Source organism: Beta vulgaris, chromosome 5, assembly GCF_026745355.1.
Source record: "Beta vulgaris subsp. vulgaris cultivar EL10 chromosome 5, EL10.2, whole genome shotgun sequence".
Lineage (NCBI taxonomy): Eukaryota > Viridiplantae > Streptophyta > Magnoliopsida > Caryophyllales > Amaranthaceae > Beta > Beta vulgaris.
This window is the reverse complement of record NC_079206.1, coordinates 782,564-802,195: the sequence shown is the minus strand read 5'-3', so window position 1 is coordinate 802,195 and position 19,632 is coordinate 782,564. Positions and strand designations below refer to the sequence as shown.

The window sequence follows — 19,632 nt, the reverse complement described above, 5'->3', positions numbered from 1 at the left end:
ATTGTAGATATTGTATAACTTCTAAAGAATGAAAAAACGAGTAACTTTCCGCTTTTGCTCTTCATTTTTATCCAACAATCTTGTTCTATATTTTCTAAAATAACCACTCCTATTTTATATTATAGATATTGTATGACTTTTAAAAATATTATAAATATTGTATGACTTTCAAAAGAACATATAAAATGAGTAGCTTTCCGCTTTTAAGCTTCATTTTCATCTCACTCTCCTATTTTATATTGTAGATATTGTATAACTTCTAAAAAACAAAAAACTGAGTAACTTTCCGCTTTCACGCTTTATTTTTATCCAACAATCCTATTTGATATTGTAGATATCGTATGACTTTCGCAAGATGCAAAATGAGTATCTTTCCCCTAAAACAAAATAATATTCAGAATCATATACCTTTCCCACAAAACTTCCCCTTTCTCGTCGCCCCCTCTTTCTCTCTCTCTCTCTCCAAAAATGACTGACTTCATCAACATTTATGTTGCTGCATAAATAAGATCCCCTATAACTCCCCCAAAAATAACCAAAAACCACATTAATTCCCATTTCTCCTCAACATTCATCTCTCTCCTACATAACAACATTCATCATAATCATGGGGTTATTACTTATTAGTTTCTCATAAAATCAACATTATAACATAACAAACATTATGTCAATTCTTTAAAACCAAACTTCATACACATACATACATATATATCATATCATATCATATCACGATCAAACCCATCATGCGGATAGAAGATATGCATCCTTTATGTTGCATATCATTAGAAGGTGGTGGTGGTGGTGGTAGCAGCAGCGACAGTAGCCCAGGCCCAGGCCCAGACCCAGGCCCACCAGAACCTGCCCTAACTAGAGCGGGCAGCCTGAAAAGGTGTTCTACACTGCCCGGATCCATAAAGGGTAATGTCGTAAGTTTCCGGCGAGATGACGTAAGCGTCGCCGGAGCTTTGTTTAAATGGACAAATTATAGTAAAGGGTGGAGATCTAGGTGGTTTTTATTACGTGGGGATGGTTTACTTTCTTATTGTAAGATTCTCTCTCATCATAATCTTAATTCTCTCTCATCAAATTCCGGCGATGACGTCACTATTATCGGTGATTTGACGTCACCTAGGCTTATTCGTTTGGATAGTCGTGGTAGGAAGAAGGATGCTAAGAAAAACGTCGTCGTTCATCTCAAGGTAATCACTTTTTTTTTTTTTTTTTTTTTTTTTTGATGGAGAAAATAATAATATATTTTTTTTTCTTTGTTCTTGATTTCTGGTGTTTTTTTTTTTTTATGAATTTTTTGTGGGGTGTTTTATAATTGTAGAAAGAATTTTTTGGGAACATTATTTTAGTTTGTTTGTTTTGAGTTTTGTTTCGCTTTTTACTAGCTTGAACTGGGTGTTAATTTGGAGTGGGTCACATCAGCAGGTGGCTAGGACATGAATGATATCAGCTTTTCCCAAATATAAATATATAATACCATATTATAGACATATTTTAGGAAAAATTACACTTTTTCCTGTTCTGAAATAAGCTCTCGCAAAGAAAAAAGCGTTTCATTTATTTTAGAACGGAAAGATGAGTAAAAATTTCGCAAATGATAAGTTGCCAATGTGAGATACTACTACTTTCTCTATTTTTTTCTATGCATTATAATCATAATTTTTTTGACTAATAGTAATAGGTAAACATTGAATTTATTTTAATGTATATATTTTTATAAAAGATCGAAATGTTTCAATTTTTTCGATAATTAGAGATATTATGATCAAAGTTGTACCTGAGCAAACGTGTACACCTATGGTTCTATGATAACAAAGCTAGAAAAAGTTTGGTGGAAGCCTAGGTTTCTAGTGTGGGTCATGCCATCTATCAGTCATCTCTATCACCCGCAACAAAAAGTTTTGGTCTTTCTTCCTTTTTTTTATTTTTGTTCTGTTTGGCCTAATTATATGTTGGCCTTTAATTGGTAGTACTATAAATTTCATTTTTGCATGCCTTTCTTGCTTCCTAATATATCCAACCTAGTTAAAAAATTATGGCACTTTTGAAAATTTAGTAGATAAGTAAGTTCCAATTTGTCTGCAAAAATTATAAAAAATGGGAAGTAATCAATATTTTTTGTTATTGTTATTATAATGATGTGTTGAAATCTTCAAGTAGAAGTTGCGTGGATTATTAGATTTCTCTCCTGTTGTTCTACTGCCTGAGAATAAAAAGTTGTAAGCTAAATTGGCTTCTTTTTTTTCTTTTGACCTGCAGATCTGTAAAAGCTGTATTTTGGTGTTTATGAAGTATAAAGAATTAGTAGTAGATTTTACTAACACCCTTTTTTTTGTTTTTACAATTATATTATAAAGTTTTGAGCTTTTGTTGTTTTTGAGTATGTTCTTGAGTATTAATGTGGGTCTTTATTGGTGTTAGCTTGAAGATTTATGGTTCAACAAGTTGGAGTTTTAGGCTTTCTGATTGGATAAGTTCTACCATTTGCATAGTATGGTTTCATTTCACCATTATAATTATTTATATTTAGTTTATTCCAAAATATGCAAATGAAGAAGATCTAATTAGATACACTAGAATCTAGAAATAGTTGTTGAATTTTTTTTTTTGTTCCTTGAATGTTGTGCTATAGCTAGAGTTTTGATTAGATTTCTTGCTTTCTGTTATTCTGGTGTAAACTGAACTTCAAATCAATGTTAATGCTTCTGTGAACATCTCAAAGCTAAGGGTGTTTTCTCTTCCTGCTCTTTGGTTATAAATCTGATTATGTTACTCACATTTTTACACATTGCAATTTGCAGCCCCCATGAAATTTAAAGTAGTATTTGGTAAAATCTTCTGTTTCAGCCATTTATAGGGTTCATTAGCATGAAAGTAGTATTTGATAAAGGTTGTTTAAATTGAGGAAGATATGTAACCCAACTGTTATCCTATCAGGCTATCACAATGACCACTCTTAGCTGAATAGATGTGCAGTTGATTTTGTTGTTGATTTGCTTGTTCGTGTTGCGTTTAACCTACGTATATTTTGTTAATAATTGTTTTAAGCTAGCTACATTCTCTAAATTGACAATTCAGATAAAAACATATTATTGCTAGAGAGGTGTTTAAGTCAAAAATTTAGCATGACTTTAACCCCGGTAACCCTAATGCAAATTTTGTTTCATCTGACATTCTAGACGTGGGGTGATTTCGAAAATTATATTTTTCCATCTTTGTTATTTTACTGCTTTTTATTCTGATGGGATTATTGCTGTGTTGTTCTTGCTGGTGGTGCTGTTCTATTATATGGCTCTTGTGAGATTGATTTCGCATTAGCGGAAATCATTTGAATGCAACCTATATGTAACACTCTAGATGATGCATGGATCTTGCTGGAGGAATAATGGTGTCATTGAGATTGTTCAATTGATTGCAGAAATTTGACTGTATATAAAATTTAAGCAGGTCACGTCATTTCGAGAGAGCAGGTCTGACGGTAGGAGGTTTTACATATTTACAGCTACAAAGACCCTTCATTTGAAGACTAATACGAAACGTGAAAGGGGATTGTGGCTAGAAGCTTTGGCATCCTCAAGAAGTCTCTTCTCCTTATTAAGACCATTGCATGATAATCCTCCTCTTTCCCCTGACAATATTCCCTTCTCAACTGAAAGACTAAAGCGTCGTTTAGCTGAAGACGGGGTCAATGAGTCTCTTGTAAAGGACTGTGAGGAGATTATGCTATCAGAATTTTCAGAATTACAAGGAAAGCTAAAAGTCCTTTATGAGGAGAGATCAAATTTGCTCGACACATTAAGGCGGTTGGAGGTAATTTCTACAATTGATATTGTCTCTACTTTGTTTTGATTTGTGTTCATTGCTGCTCCGGGTATCTATATAAGACAAACTGATTAGTAGTCCTCTTTGATTTATTAGCCCTTACCCGAACCTACAAGCCCTTGTTTGAACTTGTGTGATTTATCAGGACTTACATGAGCTTATATATATTATAAGTGAAAATAGTGTATGGAGAACAGATACCACATTCCAAGCTTTGTGTGTGTGTGTGCGTGGGCGCACATTATGGTAAGGCGAGCCTCCTGACTGAGCCCCTAATTCAGGGAGTACTCAGTTGGAATAACAGGGCAGCCAGGGGAGGGGGAATGAGGACTCGAACCACAACAGGAGTTTAGGAGATGTTGAGTGCATTTCCTATCCCTAAATGAGTAATTTACTCCTTGTTTACTTAATTATATGTTTCGCTTTCTGAATTGAAGTATTACTCTTCAAAAGCATTGTTTTTTGTAAGAAAAGTGGGTAAATTTCTATTAGTCTCCAATTCTTAGAAAGAAAGATCAGTGTAGTTACTACTTACTACTTTGGATGCTCTAGTATCTATAGTACTAGTAAAAACCACTGTTTTTTCACTCTAAAGAATTACAATTACACATTGCCTCTTTGAATTTTCACGATTTCATGCGTCAAAGACCCTACAAATTCCCCGCCCCCTAGACGAATTTGTACTAAGGTTTTTAGCCACAACTTTTTATTTTAATGCATCCGTATTTCACCAAAAAAAAAAGACCCTACAAATACTATATATGGGGAGAGGAGAGGACACAGGTGATCATGATTGATGAGGGAACAACCACAACCTTCCAAATGCATCTGATCTAGGTCTGAGGCCCAAAGCCCAAACATCAAAAGGAGACATCTTTATACTTTAAAGTTGTTATCTATCTCTTTTACTGTTCTACACATCCTTCTTTAGTGAACAGTGATTAGTCCCTTTCTTTGAATTTTTGTTATTGACTGCTTCTTTAGTCTTCATCTCCAAAGGATACATGATAGTAATTTTATATTGAAACTGCCAATTTGAAGCACTGTACCCTGTTGGCAATTTTCTTCATGGTGTTTAAATTTTGTATGTGGCAACTGGTATGTTATTCTTGTTTTCAGTTGGAAGTGTTAATTGAAGATTAAAGCTTTTTATTGGGTATTTGTAGAATCCTCTTAATTGTGCTAGATCTAGGCAAATATAATAGCATCTCCAGGCTCCAGTAGTAATGTTTTATGTTTGTGTTAAACTTTAAAATGTTTCAGTGTGGCTAGACTGTTGGAGCAGAAAGATGAAGTCTGCAAGAATATACTTATATACCATATTCATCATTCATAAGTTCATCTTTTTTTGTGTTTTTGATAGCAATGTTTCTGTTACTATGTAGGGACCAAATACTGATGCTGATGCCCCAGGAATCAATGATAAAGATCATCAACTTTCAAACAAGGAATTTTCCAGCTTAGAGCGTGCTAAATATAGTGGTATTGATGCTACGGTGCTCCTTCTATCTACTCTTCTCTCTCTCTTTCTTTTTTTTTTTTTTTTTAAAATATTATAAAAGCACATCAATGAATGAAATAGCAACAATTTATATTCTAGCTTGTGAGCTTTTCCTAGTGTAATGTAGTATCGGATTGCTTGTTAAGGTGTAGCTTATGATTAGATATCCCCTATACTCCTGAAAACTAGCTCAATTGTTTTCACTATCTTGAGATTGTATGTCCTATCCCACTTGCTTTATTACATTGATAAGAATTTACAAACAATATCTATGTTTGACAATAGAATATGGATGGGTGCAATGATTTAATATTTGGCATTTCATTTTGTTTCTGGTTACCTAACTATCATCTTAACTTTAAGCTTTGGACGTTTGGTGGTTGTTTGTTGTACAATAACAAGAATGGGGTTCAGCTGCATGAGTCAAGATGATGGCTGTTTGTTGTGCATGAGTTACAAATTTAAATGTCCTGTGGAAGATTTTTTTAACTCTAGAAAGTTGAGAAATTGCCCATTTTCTTGGATTCTTTCTGTCTGGAAATTTGTCTTGTTTGGCCCCATAGTCTTCCCATCCCCCCGATGTTTCTGTGGAACTTTGTATGAAGTCAACACTTGACAGCACATGGTTGGTAGAGTGATTGGTTATGTTTGGACTTGTGAACTCGCATAATAGAAGTGTGGCCAATATGGTTCTTGACTCTAGTCAGCCATTAGTTTTCTCTTGTTAGAGGAAGTTGTTTCAGTTTTGTGGCAAGTATTATCTCGCTAATTTTCGAAAATTGTATAGGTGTAAGGATTAATTTCCTCTAAATTTTTAGTTTGATGCAAAGGGATTGAGTTAATTATCCCTATTTGTGGTAATGTGATGTGATTTAACATACCTTCTTACGGGGGGGTGGGGGGTGGGGGGTGGGGGGCAGATGGTTTCTCACAAGTTAATCTGCTGGCTAGAGTTCAGATTTAAATTGTAGAGTATCACAATCTGATGTTGAGATTCTTATAAGCTACAATCATTTTCACTTCTATGATTGTCATTATTACTTTTTGATATTTGTTTGCTTTCGGATGTTTAGAATGTAGTACCACTGCGTCATCTGATGACACTGAGAAACAAGACGTGGAGGAAGCATCAGACCGAGAGGAATCTTGCTATTATGATACAAAGGACTACTTTACTGAATCTCCATCTCATCTTATTGGCAGTGGTATGGACACCAAAGGCCAAGGTGGTGATCTGAAAGGTGTTTGGTCTATGGAGGCACCAAGTGACACTCTATATTCACATATTGAAAGGCGTAAAAAGCTTCCTGATCCAGTTGAAAAGGAAAAACCTGTCAGTCTCTGGTCTATGATCAAAGATAATGTAGGCAAAGATCTGACAAGAGTATGTCTTCCCGTGTACTTCAATGAACCTATATCATCTCTTCAGAAATGCTGTGAAGACTTGGAATACTCCTACCTTTTGGACCGAGCATATGAATATGGTAAAGCGGTAAGTGAAGTATATAACAGTTTGTCTTACTCATCAATTTAGGCTCCTAAAGTGGGGAATGGCATGTACTATAGATAATCTCTGTCCTCTTTCAACAGAAAGTATATAGCTCTGCCTTATTCTTATTTCTCTCATTAGAACTAACTCAAGGCAGACCAGGATGCAGTTGAAATTGAAATGTGTTGGTGTGAGGAGGTTCTGTCTGAAAGACCAATGTTTACTTTTGTATCTTGCATGATATAATACTGAGTATTGCCATCAGCCTAAGTCTTGCTTGGATCTCAGATTATTGCATTTTGTGTAGCCTTTGCATTGTGATAAATCAAGCATTCCGTGATAGCTAGAATTTCTCAAATGCTTTATGAGGTCGCCTCTTCACTTCCCCTCCAAGTACCCACTCTGGATAGGCAGGCGTAATGGTTGTTTGGATTTTTTTGGTGAACAGAGTATATAATAAGGTCAAGAACTTTTGTTTATGGTAATAGCTGCACTGTAAAACACTAGGCTCTAGAACATTTGTGAAAACCTATATTGCGCAGCATAGCTAAATTGTGCAAGTGGAGCATAAATGGTGAATTGAATGCTTGTCGTCTTTCTGTCATGTTCTTTGATGGGTGTGATTCATGCATGTAAGACTACTCTGTGCTGCTGAATGTGCTTAATTGGCACTATTATTTTGCATAATCCATAATAACTTATTTTCTTACAGGGAAACAGTCTTATGAGAATAGCGAATGTTGCAGCTTTTGCTGTTTCTGGTTATGCATCTACCGAGGGCCGGCTCTGTAAACCGTTTAATCCATTGCTAGGGGAAACTTATGAAGCTGATTTTCCTGAGAAAGGAATTCGTTTTTTCTCTGAGAAGGTTAGTACCTGCGAGGAGGATATGAGCTGGAGTGCTAAACAGTCTTTGATCTTTCTAAAATCTAGTCATTGTTTGTGAGTTCTTATTGTAAAACTACTTGTCCTTTTAGTTTGCTTCCCTGTAGTGTTAAGCTGCAACATTATCAAATTTCTTGTGTTGCCCTTTAATAAATTATCAATGGAGCATAGATGGGCAGGGCATAACAGCGTGTTTGTCTAACCAGAAAAGATGGGACTTTTTATTTTATTTTAATACCTTCACATATAAATTCAGTGTTACCTAATTCTCTAAATGCCCGGCGAATTGCGAATTGAGAAAAGCGAATTATGGTCGTTTTGGTTCATTTTTGGCCCATTTTGGGCAAATCGGCGAATTCAGAAGGCGAATTAGGTAACATTGCATATAATATGTATTAGATGGAAAGCATTAGCAAAGACAAGATTACATCTTCACTTTAGCTTCTCCTCTACTGAAAAGGGATTTGCTAAATGTTGGAAGCTATTTGAGAATGTTGAATTTCATCTATTTGGTGCCCTAATTGTTTGATCATTTGTTATATTCCCAGGTCAGCCACCACCCTACTCTCATAGCATGCCATTGTGAAGGCAGAGGGTGGAAGTTCTGGGCAGATAGTAACTTGAAGACGAGATTTTGGGGACAGACAATTCAACTTGACCCGGTTGGAATATTGACTCTTGAGTTCGATGATGGAGAAAGATTTCAATGGAGCAAGGTGTGATATTTTGTCTTTATGATTCTGGGATTTACTTCGCTTTAATTTTCTTCTCATGTATTTAACATAAACTTCTATGTCCTATAATTCTGTTTTCAGGTTACAACTAGCATCCATAACCTTATCATTGGCAAAATCTATTGTGATCATCATGGGATGATGCACATACGTGGTAATCGTCAGCACTCATGCAAACTTAAATTTAAAGGGCAGACTTTTCTTGATAGGAATCCGCGCCAGGTAAATTATCTTTTTTTCTTCCATCCTTTTCCGAACATATTGTTAAGAGTTTGATAGAGGGAGAAATGACCTTCCTATGTTAGTAGGACTTGAGTTCCCAAGTTGAACACGAGTAAGTGGCTAAGTGACCGACTTGTCTATTTCATGAAAATTTTCCTTGATTTTGGACCAAAAGGTGACTTAGTGACCTTTTTATTATCAATATGGAAGTATTCTGCTGTGCTCTTGTTTTCTCATTGCTGTCTTGCATGTATTGTGTGGAAACCTGTACTTCTAAGTGATATAAGTTCTGTTTATTGGTCTTAGTAGTGCACATCACTTCACATCTTTATAACGAATTTCCCTGCAGGTTCATGGTTTTGTTGAAGATGGCAACGGGAGCAGATATGCAACAGTCTACGGGAGGTGGGACGATAGTATCTACTATATCAAAGGCGATGGGAAGAACAATCGGAAAGCTTTAAATCCATCCGATGATGCTTCCTTGATTTGGAAGAGGACCAAGCCTACCCCTAATCTTACTCGATACAACTTAACGTCATTTGCCATCACCCTCAATGAATTGACGCCAGGACTTGAGGTTGATGAGATGCAATTAACCTGTCTCTTTGTGTATTCTCTGCTCTTCTGTTTCTCTAATTGTTTCTGATAGCTCTATGGTTCTTGCTATTTGATCACGTATTAGGAGAAGCTTCCTCCGACAGATTCAAGACTTAGACCGGACCAGCGGCATCTAGAGAATGGTGAGTATGATAGGGCAAATGCTGAGAAGCTACGTCTGGAGACAAGACAGCGAATGGTAGGCATTATCCTCAACTATGGTTTTTGCTTCTTATTTGAATGGTATGCGTAATGTTATCTTGATGCTGTTTGAGATAGTATTGCTCCCTTGGTGAGAATTACTGTGTATTTTTATGACCAACTCCATATTGGCTTCTACCATGAGTTGATCTCCTTTTCAAAACTGTTTCAGTGGGTTTTATGTGAGTCGTTGTTCTTCCACAGTAAATCTATACTCCGTACATCTTTTCCAGTTTTAACTTTGAATATTGTTGTCTTCCTTCTATATTGGTCGTAGATAAGTGAAGATAACAGACTCTATATGTATGTTGAATTAGTTTATGGTGTATTGAGTAAAATGACTTGTCTGTAATATCCCCAAGCATCTTAAATGGTCTATCTGCATCCCATTAACTAGCCTTTTGGAGATATTTTCAGTTAGGAGCCGAGTACCATACTGTCTTGCTGGCTATTTTGTGACTTGTTAAGATCGCTGAAACTATAGAGGTTCACATTTGCTGCTAAAAAAACCACCCATCTCCTTCAACTTTTCTTTCTCTTCCATAATCTCTCATTGATCGAAGGAAGGGGAATCTCGAAAGACTTAAAACTTTTGAGTTTCCTCATTTCATTAATTTCCTCATGCGCCTTTTGGTTTCCTTCCCCTACCTGTTTCAAATTCTATGAATGTCTATTAAGAACACCTTCAAAAAATTTCGTTATAAAAGAACGTAAGAAACTAACATTTGAATTTTTCATTCAGGTAACCTTTTACTACAATGTGGATTTTTAGCAATTTTTTTTTTTTTTTTTCTATGTATAAAAACCCAATACTTGAATAATAGCCAGGGCATAATAGAGGAAAGTTTCATCAGAATTGCACTTGAGATTGGCTTTACTTTCTCATTTTGATATTATTCTTTTGGTACAAATTGTATATGTTCCCTAACTCTTGCTTTAAATTTTTACCTTCATTGTTTGAGTGATTCTAGTTGATTTTACGACAAGCCATATCATCACCACTAAAATGCATTCTCAAGATAAATATCTCTATCTGTTTTTCACAGCAATCTCCAAATAAATGTCTCCATTTATACTTCCGCTGTTCTGTTTTAGTTGCAATGTAGGGGAAGAACATTAATTTAGGTAAGGAGAGAGGTAGAGAGAGATAAAAGGGGGAACCATGTGACGAGGAGAGAGATAGAAAGAATATCCTAAATAGATAATGTTGCAACTAAATTGAAACAGCCTAAAATAGGGTGTGTTGCAACTAAAAGAGAACGGAGGAAATATATTTTTAGCTAAATAACATCACGTGTAAGGTTCCGCATGAGCCAAAAAACTAGTTGTCTATTAGTATAAATTATAAATCTTTGTTACTCTAAATATACATTGAGAAAAGTCGAACTGGAACAATTATTAAGGAACAGAAGTTGTATTGTATGGTTTGAAGTTTTTGCTTTTCTTCACCTTTATATCTGTTTCTCAAGTTTCAGCTTTAAGCTCTTCTCGATCATATAATTTATTTTAGAAGGGCCTAATGGCAACATTATCCCTTTTATTATGGGGTAAGCAACTCCTTTTTCATGGCATTGAGGTAATTTCGATTTTGGTCGTGATGATGGGTTGTATAGTTCAATTGTTTGTGGAATTTGCTGTGAATCAGGTTTTGTTATTAGAAAGTGTTAAAGACTTGGATAATAAAAGGTGTATCTATGTCATTGTTTTCTATTATCGCCAATTATTTGTTTTATAGAATTCAGAAAAGACAGTTTAATTGTGCTGAATTTCATCGTCTTGCATTGCAGTCAAGGAAATTACAAGAAGATGGATGGCGACCTCAATGGTTTGAGCAAGAAGGTGAAGATGGACCTTATCATTATAAAGGCGGATATTGGGAGGCTAGAGAACAGGGAAATTGGGATGGTTGCCCAAACATTTTTGGAGAAATTATTGAAGATCCTGACAGCTTAACTGAAGATAGTTAACTAAGGTGCAAACCCTTTCTGCAATTTTGTTTGTTTTGTTTCCTCTCTATCAAAGTTTTGACTTACATAATTTAACTTGTCTCCACTCTCCAGCTTTTTCCAATGAATTCAAGTAGATATGCTGGTGTCTTTTTAGTCCTTTTCTTTTTTTTGGAGGGAAGATGTGCTAGTTCTCACCTTTACATTGTGCTAAAATGCTAGACTTCGCTATATAGTTAAGTGGATAAATCGACCCATTTATCGACCTAGTTAGTTCGAATTGGCCTCCCCCTCTTGAATAATGAGTCAGAAAGGCTTAACACTAACCTACTTATTTCGTGTCCAATTTGTGTCGATTTAACTTTTGCTAGCTCTAATGTTTGGTTCTGAGAATTTCCAGTCTGATACTCAATTTTTGTCTGATTTCCCTGAATCCCAGAAGCTGTCCACACTCGGTGGAAGTATTCCATAGGGTATTAAAATCTGAAGCAACTGAACAGATTTTACTGCTACCATTCAAAGCGACCATATTTCTCGATAATGGGTGATTTTCAATTCAACCCACGACTTACAGATCGCCATGCACGGTGATTTCATGGTTTCAGCAACCAGAAAATGACAGTAAGGTCATCAAAATTTTTCTTGTGGAGCCTTAGAAAGGTAAAGTTTGTAGTCCTTCCTGTTATGATTAGATGATTATTTGTATCTTACAGAGGAATAAATGTAGAGGGTTTTGTTTCGGGCGAAAACACAAATGTATTGTAGGAAATTGTGGTAAATATCTGCAGCTCATGCTTGATCTCCATCAAAGCGTCAACTAGTTAGTTCTCCAGTACCTTATTGTATTACCCTTTTGTTTCTTACTCCCCTTTTTTTCCCTCCTTCAACCCTGTACATGTAATATCTATGTAGTGAAAAGAAAGGTCGCATTGAAGTTTATCATTAAAGCATAAACTAGTTTAGCGAGTAAAAAATCGTTGATGGTAATTACCAAAAACATGTCTCAGAGTTATGTTTGTAACATTATCCTATGTTGCTCCATTGATCCAAAAGAATCAAAAGAAAATTCTATACTTACTCTTATTTTTACTATATACAACATATTCCTTGTATGGTGGATGTTTTGATGTGCTGAAATTTACTTCCATGGTAACTTTTTTCACCCGAAAAAGTGTCACATAATTCGCAGATCGCTTTAAAATGCACGGATTCGCTCTCTAGAGTCCTGAATTGAGGGGAAGCCCCCATTCTGATGCATTGGAATTGCGTAAGTGACAACATATTCAGCTGATTACATTGTGTCATACAACAATATAATCTCATTGAAACCCTGAGAAGAGGGCTCCTAATTGTATATTATCTTCTCCAAGTTGTCGCTTGGTTCACCTTAAATTCTACTAGAATTTGGATTTCACGGGAATACAAATTGGGTAATTGTTTGGTATGTAGGAATTAGGGAATTCATAGAAATAGAATTTCCTAGGAAATGGAAATTCCTATTTGGTGTACGAAATTAATCACTAATCCCTCCTTGGTGATTAGAAATTACTGTGTTAATTTGAAATTTATATGCTCAAGCTCAACCAAACACTCAAAGTCATTTCTCGAGAAACAGACAAGGAAATTTACTTCTGATGAAAAGGAATTTAACCAATTAGCTAGTATAAACAAGCCTCACAGGATGAAAGTTGGGTCAAACAAGCACATGTGAAATTAACAGACCTTATAATAAGTCCTTTGCACAACAATATGAATTAATTTCTTCTGAGTTGGGCCTTCTGTCCAAGTCCTACTTGTGAAAAGAAAGAAGGGAGGGTGAAGAAGGCCCAACATTCAACTTTTTTTTTTTTTTTTTGAAAGGAAGCCCAAAATTCAACTTCATCAATATGAGTAATGCATTTTATGGATGAGAATGATTGCATGTTGAAATTGCGCCTATGCATCACCCACTTTCACAATTTTTTTTTTATGAGAATCATATGCTTTTTCACTTCTCAACCAAAAAAATACTAGAATTTTATAAAAGATAACATTTGAGCTATTACTAGAGCAATAATTATTTTAAATGCAACAAAAGGGTATATTTTGTGAGATATAAGAAACCGAGGAAGTATAAAAATTATATTATAGAAATATCTGTCTTTTCTTACAAAACATATTATACTTTGTAGTTCTGTAATATACTCATTTTATTGCAGTTTAATTGTTTCATGTCTCACATAATTAATAATGCATGTTTTACCTTAATGACCTGTTTTTTGGGGACATGAGTGGAGATGCTCTTAGCAGATGTCCTTGACATGAATGGAAAACCAAGAGGAAACGTCAAGAAAAATAGTTGGAGTATGATTTTTGTAAGAGTTAGCATGAAGATCAAGAAATTTTGCTAGCTATTCGTATAACACGTTTTATACGTTTATGTGTATTTAGGTTGTATTACAAAATCATTTAGGTTGTGTTTGGGAATGATGAATTCATTTCAATTGCTTGATTTAAAATGCAGGAATTCAAATTCTTGAATCCAATTCCAAATACTCTTATTTGGGAAAAACTAATAAATTCAGATTAGTAGGTGGAGGAGAGAAAAAGAGTGATAATGTGGGGGCTTTTTAAAGGGGGGAGGGAGAGAGAGAGAGAGAGTGATAGATGTTTTGAGAAGTAAGCTAAGTAATTTTAAATGACAAGAAAAATCACATCATTTCAATTTCCTCATTTAATGGGTTTTCCTCAATAAATCTTGAATTTGTGACAAATTCTGAATTTCAAATTCATACTCATCCAAACAATGGAATTGATCAAATCTAGAATTTGAAATGTATTTCACCTATTCAAACATACCATTAGGTAATAGTTATAGCAGTTATTAGATGGATATAATTTAACACACATTACAGCTTTTAATTAAAGTCGTAGAGTTGTAATTATCACACATTTAGGAAACTCACTTAGAAAAAGGAAAAGCAATCTAATTGCAGAATTAATTGGATGCATGGATAAACAATGATATAGTGAATTTATTCCGAAGAATAAGTGAGATAATTAATCAATGATGAGATCGAATTTATATATTCAAAATGAATAAGATTTGTTAAGTTTTACCATTAGATCATTAATATCCTTCAATCAAATATGTTAAGATTATAAACACTAGTCTCATATATAAGCGATGCATGCAAAATCATATAAAATTCTTTACATATAACAAAGATAGAGATATTATGATCTTAATATTTTTTTGTTTAATTAAAGTTGCGAATTAGCCTTTTTTTTCTATATTTTATTTTTGGTATCCCTCATGTGTTGTTATATATAATAGAGATTCAAATTGATTTTTTCGATATTTCGTGCTAGTTGGGGGTATTTAAATAATTAAGAACGGACACTAAAAGGTCAGGAATTCACATATAAAATTGAGATATACAAAGTGATATACATAAAAACATTAATGCACAACCCATATATTGCACGAGATTTGGGTAGATAAGATGAATGACAAACTTGGATGAGATTGAGTTCATCAATATTTTCGCATATATGTCTTTTAAATTGCACCATTAAACTATTAAATATTTTTAAATAGATTTAAGATATTGAATTATGCCAAAAGCACAACTTATACATCTTGCTTAATTTTTAATATTAGATGAGCAATATAAGATATAATTATGTATCATACATGCTTTATAACTAGTATCAGTCAAAGTATCAACTTTAATGCAATTTGCTAAGTATGCATTATAAGATGATTGTTGACGTAAAGATTAAGAGAAGGTATTGTGTCAGACCGTCCGACTATAATCTTTGGTCGGACGACTTTCAGTTGGTTTCAATTTTTTTTTAGTTGGTTTCAAAAAAATTTCAGTTGGTTTCAATTTTTTTTCAGTTGGTTTCAATTTTTTTTCAGTTGGTTTCAATTTTTGTTCGTTGGTTTTAAATTTTTTTCAGTTGAATGTAAGTTACCTCTAAATGAAAGTAACTTACGTCTAAATGAAAGTAAGTTATATTACCTCTAAATGAAAGTAAGTTACCTCTAAATGAAAGTAACTTACCATATCAAGTATCTTGGATTGGTATTGCAGGTTTTCTTCTTGTTGTTTGAATGTAGGCCCGACCCGAATTCTGGCCCATTGTTTATCCTCTGATTTCCATAATAAAACCTCATCCCTTCTTTCATCTTCTGCAAGTTGCACCAAGGCAGTAAATTTCTCATCACCCGAGGTTCGATATCGAACCCACCCGCCCACAACTTTCTTGGATATAGGTATAGTTGCATAATACAAGTTACGAACCAAACAGAACGATTTAACAAGTTCAAGAACCCGAAAACCATCAAATGGGTTGCCTGAATTTTAGGAAAAAGTATCAAAATTGGGGCTTTTCAAATGCTTCGGTTTCTTTGCAATTTAGTAGGATTGATGAAGTAGGTTGTGACAAAGAGTTGAAATTGAAGCGTGAGTACGGTATCTGCATCAGAATCACTGCAGGTATTAAGTTCCAGTGGAAGTGATGAACACAGAGAGAGGAGTGGTCGTCCGACCAAATGTATTGTGTCAGACGGTCTGACACAATACTTTCACAAAGATTAAAATTAGATTTGTAAGTCATGAAGGAAAAAACAAAAGCTAGTAGAGTGCTTTATAACTGGTAAAGGTATGCTAGGAGCCTAGGAACAAGCCAATTTGAAACCACCCTCAAAGTACATCGGACACTTGTTGAAAACGCATTCCTCGGAAGAAGATTTCATATCATTAAAAATTGCTTAATTTGTTTTATACTCCTAATTAAGAAGCATAGTGGATAAAAATTAAACATAGTGCTCATGGAAAAAGTATATTGTCCTTTACCTTGAGAATAATTCGTATCTTCTCATCATATTAAAGCCATAATGACCAATCTAAACCTTCATTATAAGCAAATTTTCTTATAATAGAAAATCGAAAGGTGGATTAATAGATATAGTGGATAACTATGTCATTATACCTTAGCTTGAGATTTTTTTATAATTAGCATATTTGTATATGCAAGCCAACTCAATTAACATGTCATTATGTCAATATCAATAAGACTCCATTACTTTTACAGAAAGATATAGTATAACAAGATATAAGAAGTTAACCTTAACCTTATTTAACGAAAATATATTGAATTGTTTCCACTTAAATATGCAGCATTTAACTATTGTTTTTGTAACAAAAAGAATGAGTAATTTTTAGTTGAATGTATTTAAAAAGAAGCTAAAAGGGAAAGTTTGTTACCTAACCCAACTAAATGACCACTTTGAGCATACATGCATGCATCTATACGGCACTCAAAATAACAGATCAACAAAGCACCTATTGTTCTAGTACGCAGTTTGTCTCTTGTCAGTTGCCAGTGAAATGGGATAATCATAAGGGAGACATAAAATAATTAGGCAACAAAACTCTTCTTTTTTTCAATTCCAACTCCAGTGATATATATCATCTACCTTTGCAACTTGCAAGTGGGAAGAAGAATAAAAAATCTACGCAATATAACAAAATTTATGATGGATTATTTTATGTGAGATTAAGCTTCAAGTGAAGTTGTGTTCTTGTATTTTTTTTTTTGGTTAAATGAAGCAATATAGTGAAGCTAAAAGAGTTTAACAGATATCAAGTAGCAATATAGTGAAGCAATGTATCTCTGGTGCTTTGTACCCTCTACATGTCCCCAAAATTACCCATTTATGATTTTGTGATGCAGCCATGGAATGGTCTCGAAAAGGTCATAAAAGTTGATCTTATGCTCGATCAAAATCCTGATAGTACCTAATATATCGTCCCATGTCCCCACGAAGCATGCCATGGAATTCGGTGCACGGACTCTCAGGACGTCCAAAAGCGTGACTTGTATCCTTCAATTTCGACCGTTTTAGGGCTTTTCCAGGTCTGGTCATATATTTCGCGAAAAACCTACCTACGGGGTGCGGCACGACTAATAATGCATCCCAGGTGCTTCGCACCAACTATATCGCCCCATAATGCCATTAAATCACCCATTTATGATTTTGTGGTGCAGCCACAGAATGGCCTCGAAACGGTGTAAAAGTTGTTCTTATGTCCATTCAAAGCCATGAAAGTTCTTAATATACCATCTCATGTCCCCTTAAGGCATCCTATGACATTCGGTGCAGGGGTCCTGTGGACGTCTAAAAGCATGACTTATAACCATCAATTTTGACTGTTTTAGGGCTCCTCCGATCCCGGTCAAATTTTTCACTAAAAACCTTCCTATGGGGTGATGCACGACTTATAATGCATCCCAGATGATTCCCACCATCTAAATTGCCCCAGAATGCCATCAAACCACCAATTTATGATTTTGTGGTACAATCACGTAATGGTCCCGAAACGGTCGTAAGAGTTGTTCTTATGCCCGCTCAAAGTCATGGAAGTTCTTAATATATCATCCAATTTACCCTCGAGGCATCCCATGACATTCGGTGCACGGGTCCTGAGTTTGTCTAATAGCATGACTTATAACCTTCAATTTTGACTGTTTCAGGGCTCCTCCGGGCCCGATCATATTTTTCACCCAAAACCTTCCTATGGGGTGCGACACGACTTATAATGCATTCCGCGTGCTACACACCATCTAATTCCCCTAGAATGCCACTAAACGACCCATTTATCATTTTGTCGTGCAGCCACGGAATGACCCCAAAACAGTCGTAAAAGTTGTTCTTATGCCCATTCAAAGCCGTGGGTGTCCTTAATATACCACCCCATGTCCACTCGAGACATGCCACGATATTCGGTGCAGGATCCCGTGGACGTCAAAAAACGTGACTTATAGCCTTCAATTTTTACCGTTTTAGGGTTCCTCTAGGCCCGGATCTCGATCATATTTTTCGCCGAAAACCTTTCTATGGGGTGCGACACGACTTCTAATGAATCCCTCGCAAGCATGAGATATTGCAACATCCCTCCCCCTTTTTTATGGTGTTCCGAAATGCTCAATCACCCTGTAATATGCGCTATATCAGTGAAGGATAAACATTATCCCACTACTACAGCTCATCTCTTCCGAGAAGGAAAGCTGAACGACGAACAGCATGTTAATGTAGCTAGTAATCTAGTTTAGATAGTTTTATGCTCCTCTTTAGTATCTTTAGCTTGTTGCTTATTCTTATCTTTATCTTTGTGCACATAAAGGCCCACTTATCTTAATAGTATATTATATGTATATGTAATGTAAATATTTGATCATATAAACACTTTAGATTTCCTACCGTTATGCCAAAGGGCCAAGAAAAGAGCTGTGCTAGAAAACTATGAATATCCAAACCTAAAGAAGTTGACAAGGAAGTATCAAAATCACGTTTTCTCTATTTTTTACTTGCAACTGTTGACTCTCACGCTTACCAATCTATAACTTTAACCGTTGATTTGGTATTTGATACATTGCGGTCAATAATGTAAGTGAATTAGGATAAAGCAGTACGAAAGAGAGGGATTAGAACCTTCAGTAAACAAAACCCTACAAGCAACTCCAATGCTACGGGTTAAACCACCCGCCATCATCTCTCCTAAATAATCTTACGAGTATGACCCAGAAACCGAAAGAATTAAGAAATTAAGAAAATCCTTTCAAGTTTAAGATTTCTCAACAACAACTCTTCCTATGAGCAACCTCATAGATCTATTACAAATCGTCCATAGCATAGATTTTTTATTTTATGCCTCTGTTCCAACCAACATCCTTGAATTTAATTCATTCTTCAAAATCCCCTTACTTTGTGTTGCTACCTTCCCTACGAGAATGTTTAGTCATTTAGATAGCAACTGACTTTTTTTCTTAGCTAAGGCAGAGGAAAAATCCGTTGTCTCAGGAACCATTATTATCTATTAAGAATGTGAAGAGATAGACTGACCTTAGGAATGAATTTATACCAAACAAAAAGCAATAGACCTAGCTCTATATTGTATCATTAGTGTTCCGGGGCCCAATCATAGTCAAAAAGAAGAGTTTGGTCCTGGCTCAGAAGGAACGCTAGTTAATTAGCTCTAACCCAAGAGCTATCATAAACAAGTCCGTCTTCTTTAGCAGCATATTCAAATAGCGATCAGTATCTTTAATTATAGATGATTAAAAATTATAAAAAGAACATATATTTGAAGAATATACATTGAGACGAATCTAACAAGATTACACATGAATGTGTTTTTGTGTATTAGGATTCTTCTCACACAAAATAGTTTA

The 19,632-nt window shown here is 35.0% G+C and overlaps 1 protein-coding gene across 4 annotated transcripts; it reads left to right on the top strand.

Annotated features, from left to right (window-relative positions):
* The first annotated feature begins 407 nt into the window (after positions 1–407).
* Positions 408–12,486, top strand: LOC104892041 (oxysterol-binding protein-related protein 2A). Of its 4 annotated transcripts, XM_010677853.4 has the most exons (11): positions 408–1,199; positions 3,457–3,819; positions 5,217–5,313; positions 6,406–6,824; positions 7,534–7,689; positions 8,255–8,422; positions 8,522–8,662; positions 9,012–9,242; positions 9,348–9,461; positions 11,251–11,435; positions 11,849–12,486. In XM_010677853.4, the coding sequence occupies exons 1-10, from the start codon at positions 744–746 to the stop codon at positions 11,428–11,430; spliced, it is 2,325 nt and encodes a 774-aa protein (XP_010676155.2). In that variant the 5' UTR covers positions 408–743; the 3' UTR covers positions 11,431–11,435; positions 11,849–12,486. The 4 variants fall into 4 exon arrangements, with proteins under 4 accessions (XP_010676155.2, XP_010676156.2, XP_019104932.2 ...); XM_010677854.4 differs by lacking the exons at positions 408–1,199; positions 3,457–3,819 and adding an exon at positions 4,764–4,929; XM_019249387.3 differs by lacking the exons at positions 408–1,199; positions 3,457–3,819 and adding an exon at positions 4,769–4,929 and having other exon boundaries at positions 6,536–6,824.
* Positions 12,487–19,632: the final 7,146 nt, after the last annotated feature.

What these genes read in the sequence shown, in the direction of transcription:
- LOC104892041 (XM_010677853.4), top strand. Translation starts at nt 744, where the DNA reads ATGCGGATAGAAGATATGCATCCTTTATGTTGCATATCATTAGAAGGT. An exon ending in ACACATTAAGGCGGTTGGAG is followed by an intron (nt 3,820 to 5,216) that starts GTAATTTCTACA and finishes GTTACTATGTAG; the next exon opens with GGACCAAATACTGATGCTGA. An exon ending in TGGAGACAAGACAGCGAATG is followed by an intron (nt 9,462 to 11,250) that starts GTAGGCATTATC and finishes CTTGCATTGCAG; the next exon opens with TCAAGGAAATTACAAGAAGA.